This window comes from Cervus canadensis, chromosome X (genome assembly GCF_019320065.1).
Source record: "Cervus canadensis isolate Bull #8, Minnesota chromosome X, ASM1932006v1, whole genome shotgun sequence".
Taxonomy (NCBI): Eukaryota; Metazoa; Chordata; class Mammalia; order Artiodactyla; family Cervidae; genus Cervus; species Cervus canadensis.
In genome coordinates, this window is record NC_057419.1 from 41,400,845 (window position 1) to 41,413,219 (window position 12,375).

At 42.7% G+C, this 12,375-nt stretch overlaps 1 protein-coding gene across 1 annotated transcript in view; it reads left to right on the forward strand.

Moving 5' to 3' along the window:
- Window positions 1-12,375, forward strand: part of LOC122435525 — a 113,188-nt gene that overhangs the window by 2,269 nt on the left and 98,544 nt on the right. Inside the window, exons 2-4 of the mRNA XM_043459720.1 lie at window positions 3,695-3,844; window positions 4,101-4,449; window positions 6,437-6,534. Coding sequence (XP_043315655.1) covers window positions 3,695-3,844; window positions 4,101-4,449; window positions 6,437-6,534 — 597 coding nt within the window. The remainder of the gene's footprint in view (window positions 1-3,694; window positions 3,845-4,100; window positions 4,450-6,436; window positions 6,535-12,375) is intronic.

Consider the following 12,375-nt stretch of genomic DNA (forward strand, 5'->3'; position numbering starts at 1 on the left):
GCTCAGCTGTGCCCAACTCTTGTGACCCCAAGGACTGTAGCCCACCAGGCTCCTCTGTCTGTGGGATTTCCCAGGCAAGAATACTGGGGTGGGTTGCCATTTCATTCTCTAGGGGATCTTCCAGACCCAGCGATTGAATCTGTGTCTCCTGCATTGGCAGGCAGATTCTTTACCACTAAACCATCTGGGAAGCCCCTCCAGCTTCTGGTAGTCCCAGGCATCCTTTGTTTGTGGCAGCATGACTCTATCTCTACCTCCATCTTCACATGGTTGACTTCCCACTGTGATCATGTCTTTTCTTCTCCTCCTGCAAAAACACCAGCCATATTGGATTAAGGACCCACCCTACTCCAGTATGACTTCATCTTAACTTACATCTTAATTACATCTGTAAAACCCTATTTCCAAATAAGGTCACATTCACAGGCACTGTGGGTTAGGACTTCAACATATTTTGGGTGGACACAACTCCACGCACAACATCTGGTGACCAACAATGTTTTTCCATGTCTAGGAATAAGGTTTTGGTTGGCAGCCATGAAGCAAGCCAAAACAAAATGGTCCATGGGGGAGGAAACCATGATCTGACTAGTCTGACATGCTTGTCAGTTTGTGCTAACCGGTCCTACATGTATTCACCTTATTACACCGGCTGTACACTTTCTTTCTTTCCCCTTCCTTTCTTCCCTCCTGCCTCCCTCTTTCCTTCTGTCCCCCATTCCTCCTTCCTTTCTTTCTTTTATCATGGAATGAAATAGTTAAATATTTGGTGCTGGGAGATTTATGGAAAGATCTGAATCAGAAAAAAAGGTACTTTCCTGTGAGTAAGGTAAATATTGAGGTACTCATCAGTTTATCACATACCCTAAAACCATAAGAGAGAGCTTACCAAGTGTTTTGTAATGGAAGGATCCGTTGCAAGTATTCAGGTTTATATTTATCTTTGCATTATACACACACACATCCATATTCACACACACACACACACATTTTTAAGTAACTTAGCTGACAGCACCAACATTTCATTCAGAGCATTCTGTGGGTGGTATTGTCTCCAGCACCACTGTCTTGTGAGATAACTGGTCACATATTTCCCTAGCACAAGGAGACCAATTAAAGTAATTGGCATTCTGCAAATTTGAACCAATGATTTGCTCACTAATCCCAATCAGCCAAGGTGAAGAAATTTAGTTCATGCTTCTCGTAGAGCCAGAAAAGGAAACTCTAGCAAAAAGAGCTGCCCCATCGTCTTCTCTTCCCCTCTTAATCACCTCCAGGTCTGCAATTCTCAGTTATCAAAAACCAACACACTAGGTTCAGGCTCCTAATAAATTATAACACAGCTCAAAGAGTAAGAGAACAAAAATCATTAAAATAATTATCAGGAGACACTTTCTCAAGAGCTTAATGTGTTATAAAACTCTTTATACTGGGGTAAGTCAGAATAGGGGCTTCCCAGGTGGCTCTAGTGGTTAAGAACCCTCCTGCCAATGCAGGAGACAGAAGAGACGCAAGTTGGATCCCTGGGTTGGGAAGATCCCCTGGAGAAGCAAACGGCAACCCACTCCAGTATTCACCTGAAAAATCCCATGGACAGAGGAGCCTGGGGTCGCAAAAAGTTGGACACAACTGAGCAACTTAGCACACACGCATGAGGATCAGAATGGGAGATGCCAACAGGATTAAGCTGTTAAATTTTTAGTTTTAACCTCACTGCTTTGCATTTGGACTGGTCATTGGAACTCCCTCTCCTTGACTCTACGTGGGAGGTACAGATCTGTTCTTATCAATGTCACAAAAATACTTTTGAAAACAAGTGGAGGGTGGCACAGGAATCTCTAGATGCACTTTCTTATTTAAAGATCTTATTTAAAGAAAAATTCTCAGTAGCTCTGGAACTAAAAGGGAAGCGTAATGGTGTTTGGTTAGTGGAGCAAGAGATTTGTAGCCGTGAGAGAAAATACAGATAAAGTTATTTAGAGTGTGCTTTTTATACATCTCTTAGCATAACTCAGGCTTAGAAAAGATCTCAATTGTGATTTTGTTGGTTTAGTTTAGACCTGAACAAAACGGATTTGCTGGTTTTGTTTCTTCTTTTTATTCAAATAGGACACACCCTCCTGGTTTTGAGAAATCTGATCGTTATCTCTGAGTTAGAACCAGGCCTGATGAAGTTCTTTTTCCAATTTTGGATGTTTGATCATGCTGGATTCCTACCAAAAGCCTCAAGGGAGACTTAACTTGAAGGACAAAGATGATTGTCAAGTGAGCTATGAAGTAGGGTCTGATTCTTTGGTAGACATTCAATGAAAATGGTTTAGGCAAAGGTAGATTCAATTAGGCAGACAAAAACGCTTTGGGGAATAAGCAAGGCAAAGTAAACACACAGCAACTCATTAAAGAAACAGCCAATGAGCAATTCATAACCAATATCTGATATATAATTTAAGACCCAAAGGTCACTTAATATCAACTCTATTGCAACACAAAAGCACAGAAAAATCTGGCTGGCAGTTGTTCTTCAGCTTGTCTTAGCTGCTTTTATTTCATGCAAGTGTTTCTCCAGAGGCACAAAAAAATGTAAGAGTAAAATCGGATTTATCGGAGGCATTTGTTTGGATTAATTACATAATAAAAGCATTTTCATATTGCTAATTTACTAAGCAATGTCACTGGAATGCTGAATTGCTTTACTTTTATTATGATGATCAAAAGAGATAAATGCAGGCCTGGCCACAAAACCAAAGCAGAGAGAAGAGAGGCAGCAGTCATTCTTCGCATAATTACTGGTATTTGTCATCCTTGTCTTGAAAAGGGGATCATCAGTTTTTCTAAAGACTGTTTTCTTTGCTTCAGAGCCTCTTCTTCAGCATGCTGTTTATCATCCATGTTGTCCTTATTTACCCAGCAACAAATACACAACGAATATGTTTTTCATTAGGCAATTTAATGAATTTAATTTTGCTTCAAAATGTTAATTTGAAAGTGTGCTTTTCGTTCTTACAAGCATAAAACTGAAAAAATTCTTGGTTCTCAAGTGTTAGATTAAATTACTAAAAGTAGAATTGAAAACCAGGGTTAATCGGTATGAAATTTAGTGTTGTGAGCCTGAGGTTGATTTTTTATCAATTATAATTAATTTTCCTATCCCCTTAAGAAAACAAAGGCTCAAGAATCAAGGCTTCTATAGCTTTATTTACATTTAGGGAGAAATTTTTGAAGAAAACAAGTGTAAGAGGAAACAGAAAGGAAGTTTGCCTCAAGGAGAAAAACCCTAAAGAAAAAGCTGCTATCCATCACTAGAAAATGAATGAGAATTGTATTATTTCTTGGCTTTTAAAGAATCTGTCTTTTGCCAAATCTAACAATGTTGCCAACTTGGAAGAAAAAGGATCCATTTTTTTCCTACATAACCACATTTAATAATTTCCATGAAATTGACATTTTAAAACTATGGCAAAAAGCCAAATCAAAACTTTTGGGTTCTTAATCCCTAAATTCTGAACTCGTTTTCTTAAGGAATACCTATGATACACTTTAAAACGAATCCAATTAATATAATTACAGGAGGTTAAATAACACATACACGCTGGATCTGTCTCTGTCAAACATAGCTGTTCTGTTATTTATATTTGGTTATTTTTAAAAATTAGAGATGTGGCCATATATATAAAGTAACTTTAATAAAAAATAGAGTGAATCTGTTGTCTTCTGCATCATTAAATGTGAAAAAAGCCCCTACAACCAATTAGCTCGGAAATCTCATATTCATGCTTCTGAATATTGCTGCGGTGGTAACGAGGAAAGCAGTACATCCAGGTATTTAATGTGTAACCGAAACAAGGTACAGGCATCAACCTGTACCCCGCGGCAGTTGACATGCTAATTTCCTCGCCTTCTCTCTCGCGCGCGCACTCCACCTCGCTTCCCCAACCCTCTTCCCCCACAAGATAAGAGGCACCCTCTGGGCCGTGGAAGGTGCCTCGCGGCGAGTGAAGAGCCACCGGAAGAGCTAGGGCAGAGCTCGCGGAGCCCACGCCCTTGGCCGCAGGGTGAGTGCGGGCGGCCGCCGCGGGCCGGGGGAGAGGGGAGCCGGGTAGGAGCGCGGGATTGGGGATCTGCCGCACGAGGCGCGGGCCCCGCAGCCCTCCCGGGGTGTGTGGGGGGATGGGCGGGCCGGGGGCGGAGCGCTGCGCTTCGCGGGGCGGCGGGAAAGGGGCGGAGAGGACAGCTCTGACTCCGGCGGGCAGAGGGACGGTGGCAGAACCTGCGGGCTAGTTGGGAGGCTCACCCTCTGGGAGGAAGGGAAGCGGAGACCGCCGCTGCCGAGGAGCGAGGAGACGCCTGGAGGCCGAGGGTCAGGCCGCCGCTACCTCCTCCAGCAGCGGATACTGCAGAGATCGCGCAGCCGGCTGGCGCACCGGCCACCAACGGCGACCCTTCGCGCAGGTGGGCACCCCAGAGCGCTGCGCTCTGTCCCCTCCTGGGCCACCGTGGGCCCGATGCCCTCCCTTCCGGGCCGCTGAGCTCGGGGACGAAGGCTGGGCAGGTCCGGGGACAGGAGGAAGGTGCTCGGCCCCTTGGTGTGCACGCTTGTGCGCGCGCGCTGTGCTAGATGGGGAAGAGGTGCGGAAAAGCTGCCTCTCTCGGGGCTCACTGTCCCTATCCCTACCCCCCACCCCGGACGAGCTGATCCCCCGATCGGCTTTGGAGGACTGCGACCCCCTTCCCCCGCCCACAGTCTCGGTGGTGCGTGCAATTCGCTCTCCTCTTCCCAATGCACACCCAGCATCCATCAGGACGCCCCTTGGAGAGAAGAGTGGTGGCAGGACCAGGTGGGGCGTGAGCGGGGAAGGCGAGAGTTGCTTGAGTATTGTCTGTCGGGGCGAGTGCCTGAGCCCGCGCGCTCCCTCCCGCTTTAGGGGCCAGGGGTGGAGGTGGAGGTGGTGGAGGAGGCAGCAGGGAGGAGGGAGTGGGTTTGACGAACTTCTCTCGGAAGGCTGACTGTGTGCATGCACTTGGCGCCTCGTGCACGTTTGGGTGAGGGTTTAATGGAGACACGTGGGAGCAACATTGGTTGCTGGCGGGCCCTCCAAAGAGCCTCTTGGGGTAGCCCAGCGCGCTTTTGGGGTTGGGAAGGATGAGTTGGTGTTAGTGTAAATGTCAGTCTTAGGGAGGAGGAGGAGAGCGGCTTCAGGAGACTTGATTTTCGTAGATTTGCTGCCATTCCTTAAACCAAGCCAGGCTTTCCAGGCGTTAAAGTAAATTACCAGTAAGTGGGGACCGATCCCTGATGAGGCTGAAAAAAGGCCCCCGGGTTTGCTGGGGAGCGAGCTCGGCGGGCCTGCTGCCTGGGTGGCTTCTGGTGCTGTCTCGCCTGGGGTGGGAGTGGGGGGTAGGGAATGGTGCTTGTCCCTTTAGCTTAATGTGCTGGAGCTGGAACACTTCTTCCGGATATACTTTAGGACCAAGAGGAGGCAAAAATTCTCAACTCTGGAATCCCAACCTCTGTCTCTCTGTCCTCTCTTTCCCTTTCTCTCTCCCTCTTCTTCTCCATTGCCCTCTCTCAGGCACACACACCACACACCACCACACCACACCACACCCTGGGGTAGTCTGCTTGTCTGTGTGTCTCTGTCACAAACATCCACACCATACATACACCCTGGTTGGGTCTTTTATTCTAGATTAACTCCAGCATCTGTGTGTGTGTGTGTGACACACACACACCCACACACACACCCCTCTCATCTCATGGCTGCTTTGACTCACTGATACACAGTTGCTCATAGATTTTTATTCATTGCTTGTTCTGCTCATAGATTTCTATTCTTTTTTTTTTTTTTTTTTTAAGAAAAAAGACCTGCCTATATTAAAATCTGGAGTGTCAGAAAGGCCTTTCAGCACTCATTCACATTCAAATCAAGAATAGGGCCTTATGATGAAAACACCCCACATAGCTGTTTTAGATTGGGCACAGCTCTAGTTTGTGTTAGAATTAATATTATTATTTCAAATAGACATTTTACAACTCTGTGACAGAGCAATCTTTTCCTGGATCTCTCCCTTTTTTCTTTGTGGTAATTTACAGAATTCTTAATTACCTAGTTAACAAAAGTTGTCTTCTAATATTAAAAGACCGGTCTTGAAACAGTTGCAAGGTTGCCATGAGAATAGATTCTGGGACTCCTATCTCTTTAATGAACTGATCAGAGTGGTGTTAATCTGAGACTTATGTATGGGCAAATTTCTAAATAATTTATCAAACTATTGAGGGTGAGGGACTCCTTACAAATTTTACACACAGAAAAGAAAGAACACTTATTTTTTAGAGCAGATATTTTGCCACTTTCCCTCCAATTGTCTCTGTTAGATGCCTAGAAAATATGCATGGTGAATGAATAATACATGGCTTATTTCTCTTTTTCGTCTACAGGTGGCAGTGTAGAAGCCAAGACGGGAGCTTCCAGAAGTACTTTCAGAAAAATAAGAGTGAACCTCAGTACGCAAACACAGGGATCTGAAAAACCACAGGTATGTAGAACAATTAATCCATCTATCTGGCTTTATAATTATTGCATTCCACTATCCTGACATTTATATCGACTTTTATGAAGTGAAATGTATTTTGAGGTCTTCTCAAAGGAGAAAGCAAGTGTATTCTATTGCAGACCATGTATTTAAATAAAAATACTGCACATCATTATACTGTGTTACTTTTTACTGCTCTAAAAAAGAGGCGTTGTTTCCATTGTGACCATGTGGCTTTGCATTCAACCAGTTGTCGCTTGATGTTTGCTTTTAAAAGCACTTTTCCTGAAGCTGTATGAAACTGCCAATTGTTCTGAAAAATTTATTTTGGGACACGGTTACCAAAGCCACCCTGTTGAACCAACATAATAATACCCACTTTTTTTTTTTTTTTTAATAATACCCACTTTTTATAAAAATCTGTGTCTCACTTGACATCTCACTTATCAGAATACATACAGGCTGCTGCTTTTTTTTTTCTTGGCCACTTGGGGCAGCATGTGGGATCTTCGTTCCCTACCAGGGATCAAATGAATACCTCCAGGGAACTCTCTGTGCTGCTACTTTAAAAAAAAATTTAGCCACATGCTCAGCAGTGACAGTGCAGAATCCTAACCACTGAACTGCCAGGGAATTCCCTAGGCTGCTTCTTGTAAACCAGCCCTTGTCGTTTTTCTCCTACCTTGCTGGCTTTTCCAAGCCCAACATATAAGAAGTACCTTCATAATTCACCTACTTGACTCAACTAATGACAACTTTAATATGGGAACAAAGACAGTCAAGTTCTCAGGTTCAGAAAGTTTATCATTGTGACCCAATTCAAAAGAGTTTGCCTCTGGTCATCATTAAAATATAAGATTTTGCATATTAAGGCCCTTTTTCAACTGAGTAAGTTATGAATGGTAGAGGAAGTGGGGGTGGGGGGAGTTCACCTTGGTGGCTTTTTGTTTTCTTTCCTTAAATTTGTGGGCCATAGCTAATGATGCTTTCACAGGGAAGCTATATTTATGATCATGTTGGTTGTATAAGGAGCTGGCATCAAAATGGCTGTTAAAGGGGATGAAGCTTTGTCTTTCCCCGGGGGATGTATGCATTCATCCAATGCCAGAATGTGGAGATATCTTGTGATTTTTTTACTTTCTGCCTTTACAGTTGAAGAGGGATTTGTTTAACCCCTGCCCATGAGGGTGTAAGACAAAGTCAGATGCTGTTCTTGAAGAGAATAATATCAAATTGGACATTTGCCAGTAGAAAGCAAATTGGGACTTCTGACTTGAAAAGTATAAATTGAAAACTGAAAGATTGTTTGCTGGAAAGATCCCAAGGGTGTGGAGTGGCTTGACGACAGCTCTCAGACACTTAGGAACACATAAATTTGCACTGTGTGGGACTTAGATTCATTATCTGACTCTGTAAACTGGGAAGTAACTAATCATTGCTCAGTTTGGCTAAGAAGAATGGGGTCTAATCTTCTAAGTCACAAAGGAAAGGAGCAAAGATGAGATTTTACTCCTTTCTGGAATTATAGCATTCTCAATATAGAGACATCAGGTGCTTTAAAGATGTGCCCAGAAAGAGCACTGCTTTGAAAATACTGTATTTTATTTTTGAGGTATAACATGGGGCTTCCCAGGTGGCGTTAGTGGTAAAGAATCCACCTGCCAATGCAGGAGACACAAGGGATGTGGGTTTGATCTTGGGGTCAGGAAGATTCCCTGGAGTAGGGAAGATTCCCTGAAGTAGGAAATGGCAGCGTACTCCGGTATTCTTGCCTGGAAGATTCTATGGACAGAGGAGCCTGGCAGGCTATAGTCCATGGGGCCCCAAAGAGTCACACAACTGAGCGACTGAATACATACATACAATAAAGTGTGTACAATGCATTAATCTGAAGTGTACTGCTCTATGAACTTTTATATGTGTATATGCTCATGGGACTACCACCCAGGTCAAGAATACAACTTTTCCAGTACCCCAAAAGATTTCCTCTTCTCTCCCCTTCTGGTCAGTTGTTATCCTATTTCTAATCTGAAGATAACTACATTATGATTTTGTTTCCACACTGTAGTATTTTTTAAACTCCATCCATTCCTTCTGTTGGTTGTTAAGCTCCATGTAAATAGAGTCATATAGAAGGGACTTGTGTGTCTGTCTGCTTTCACATAACATAATGTCTTTGTGGGGGCTTCCCCATTAGCTCAGTGGTAAAGAATCCACCTGCAACGCAGGAGATTCAGGAGATGCATATTTGACCCCTGGGTTGGGAAGATCCCCTGGAGGAGGGCATGGCAACCCACTCCAGTATTCTTGCCTGGAGAATCCCATGGACAGAGGAGCCTGGCGGGCTACAGTCCAGAGGGTCGAAAAGACTCGGACATGACTGAGCGACTGAGCACACATGCACAATGTCTTTGTGATTTATCCATGTTGCTGTGTTAGTAGTTCATTCTAATCGGCTGAGTAGTAATTTCTGTTGTATGGATATACCACAGTTTGTTTATCCATTCTCCTGTTGGGTCTTTGGATTGTTTCTACTGTATGACTAATATGAATAAAGCAGCTGTGAATATTCTGGCTTATGATTTTTGGTGCACATGCTCACTCATTATTTTTGAGCATAAATGGAGGAGTGGAACTGTTAAGGTCACAGGGTAGGCTTGTATTTAGTTTCAGTGAAAGTAAAAGTCACTCAGTCACGTCCGACGCTTTGCGACCCCATCGACTATACAGTCCATATAATTCTCCAGGCCAGAATACAATGAGTGGGTTGCCATTCCCTTCTCCAGGGGATCTCCCCAACCCAGGTATTGAACCCAGGTCTCCTGCATTGCAAGCGGATTCTTTACCAGCTGAGCCACAAGGGAAGCCAAAGAACACTGGAGTGGGTAGCCTATCCCTTCTCCAGCGGATCTTCCTGACCCAGAAATCAAACTGGGGTCTTCTATATTGCAGGCAGATTCTTTACCAACTGAGCTATCAGGGAACCCCATCCATTAACTTCAGTAGATATTGCCAAATGGTTTTCCAAGATGACTTTACCAATTTACACTTGACCAGGAGTTCCAGTTGCTCCACATTTTCACCAACACTTGGTTTTGTTGGTCTTTTTTAGTTTAGCTGTTTTTGTAGGAGAGTAGTGATATGTCCTTGTGGGTTTTAAAATTTTTTTTTAATTTAAAAAATTTTGGCCAAATGTACATAACATTTACCATTGTAACCACTTAAAAATTTTGGTGGTATTAAGTACATTTACTTTGTGGTTTAAGCATCACCACTATTCATCTCCAGAACTCTTTTCATCTTTGTGAAACTGAAGCTATATCCATTGAACAATAACTCCCCATTTTCTCTTCCTCTAGTACCTGGCAAACACCATTCTACTTTCTATCTCTATAAATTTGACTACTTTAAGTACCTAATATGGGTTGAAGTCTGGAATATTTGTTCTTTTGTAACCGACTTATTTCACTTAGCATAATGTCCTTAAGATTCATTCATGTTGTAGAATGTGTTGGCATTTCCTTTCTTTTTATAGCTAAGTAATGTTCCACTGTATGAATGTCCACCACATTTTATTTATCCATTTGTCTGTTGGTGGGCACTCGGGTTGCTGCTGCCTTTTGGCTATTGTGAATAATGCTGCTAAGAATATGGAAGTATAAATATTTCTTTGAGATCCTGCTTTTATTTTTTGGGGTGCATACCTACAAGTGGAATTGCTGCATTGTATGGTGATTCTGCTTTAATTTTTTGAGGAACCACCACATTGTTTTCCATAGACATTGCACCATTTTACATTCCCAACAGTGTACAAAGGTTTCAGTTTTTCCACACCCTAGCCAGCTCTTGTTATTTATTTATTTATTTTTGATAGTAGCCATCCTAATGGGTGTGAGGTGGTCCTTATGGTCTTAATTTATGTTTCCTGATAAGTAATGTTGTTAAATGCCATTTCACATGCTTATGGGCATTTGGATATCTTTTTGTGAAATTCCTATTAAAATTTTTTTCCCAGTTTTGAATTGGGTTCTTTGTATTTTTCTTATTTTTTTGTCATTTCTTTTTATTCTGCACATGGATCCTTTGTTAGATATATGTATTACATTTTCTCCCAGTCTGGGTTGCCTTTTCATTGTCTTCACAGTATTTTTTGATGATTTTTAATGAATCTAATTACCATTTTTTTTTATTCTTGGGTATTGCTTTTTGCATTCTATTTATGAAGTTTTTCCTACTTTGGGGATATTTTTAAAAGCTTTCCTTCTAGTTACTGAAAATATATGAAGGCAATCTGTTTGGAAGATGCAATAAATTAACCAGAAGCAGATTTCAAAAAAGTATCCTAAGAATGAAAGTTGATGATGTTCTTTGCTGCAGCAGGTGCCACCAAGGGCTTGAAAAAAAGTTTTTTTCAATCAAATATATGGACACTGATGCTCTTCCTCAAGCTGCTCCTGTTGCTGTCTCCCCCTACCGCCACTGACTGTGACTTCGGGGCCCCTCTAAAGTGGGAAGAACCCTAGGGAAAACTCCCAGGGATGGCTTGGCCAGAGGAAAGAATGTGACAAAAGGGATGGTTTTCTATTTTTCCTTAATTTGTAACCCGTACTTTCAGAATGATCCTTCCCCTCCCCTCTTCCATCCCCAAGGAAGGTTGCTGCTCTTTGGCGATACTTCTTTCCTTTGCCTCCGAAATATTTATGTCCCTCAGGATCATGCCATCCCTCTGCTCCTCTCTGTCTCCATCTTTTCCCCGAAGGCCCTGTGTTCACATTCACTTTCCAGTCTTGAGCCGGCCATCTGTCCCTGCTCTGTGTTCTAAAGAGACCCCAGGTCTTTATCTCCTATTTCCACTACCCATCCCTCAGCATAAGGTCCAGATCTGTATTGTTCTCTGCCTCCTGGACATCTCTTACTGGGTATCCCATAGGTGCCTTTCTAAAAACCCTGTTTTGTTCCTCTCCAGTCCGCTCTTCTGCTCTTGATGCCTTAACTGATACATTTGCTATTAATCTAGGCTCCCAAATTAGAAATCTTGGCACTGTCTCTGATTCTCCCACACAACTTATATATCACCCTCAAAGCCCACCTATAGTTGATTGTCAAGGCTGTTAGGTCCTGCTCCCGTCTCTGAAACTCCTTTCAAAGACTTTCTCTTCCTTAATATTTACTACCTTGTGATTCAGGTCCCCTTGAGGATGGTAATAATAGTCTCCAAATTCATCTCCCTGATTCTTAACTCTTGCCTCTAATCCCCTACTTCTCATCAGCTTTTGTTTCCTAAAACAGATTTAATCACGTCATTTCCCACTTTAAAAATGATGTGTAGCTCTCCACGCCTGCAAGAGGGATTCCAATCCTGTAGCTTGATTTACAGTATGACACTCTTCATTATTTGCCTTCAACCTGCTTTTCATGCTCTGTCATCTGCCACTTCCTCCCCACACTCCATCTGTCTTACACTGTTTTCCATTCCTAGAACATTCCTTGAGCTCCTTCTGTGCTTTTGCTAGTGCTGTTTCTTCTGCTTCTGATGTCTGTTCCTGTCCACTGGTGATTTACTGGTCTTTCCTTAAAAACCAGCTCAAATGTGACCTCTTTGACTGAACCTTCTTATCCTCTAAGTAGACTTTGTTGTTCATACTTTTTTTTACTGTTGTTAGAGGAATGACTTCCTAATTGCAGACACTATCACATACTAATCTTCATACCCTTAAATCACCACTTCAAATATAGAAGACATTTAACAAATGTTCATTGAATGAATAATTCATGACAAAGCATTCCTTACTATATCAGTTAGCTTTGGCTCCTCAACAAACCACCACAGTATTGGTTTGGTTA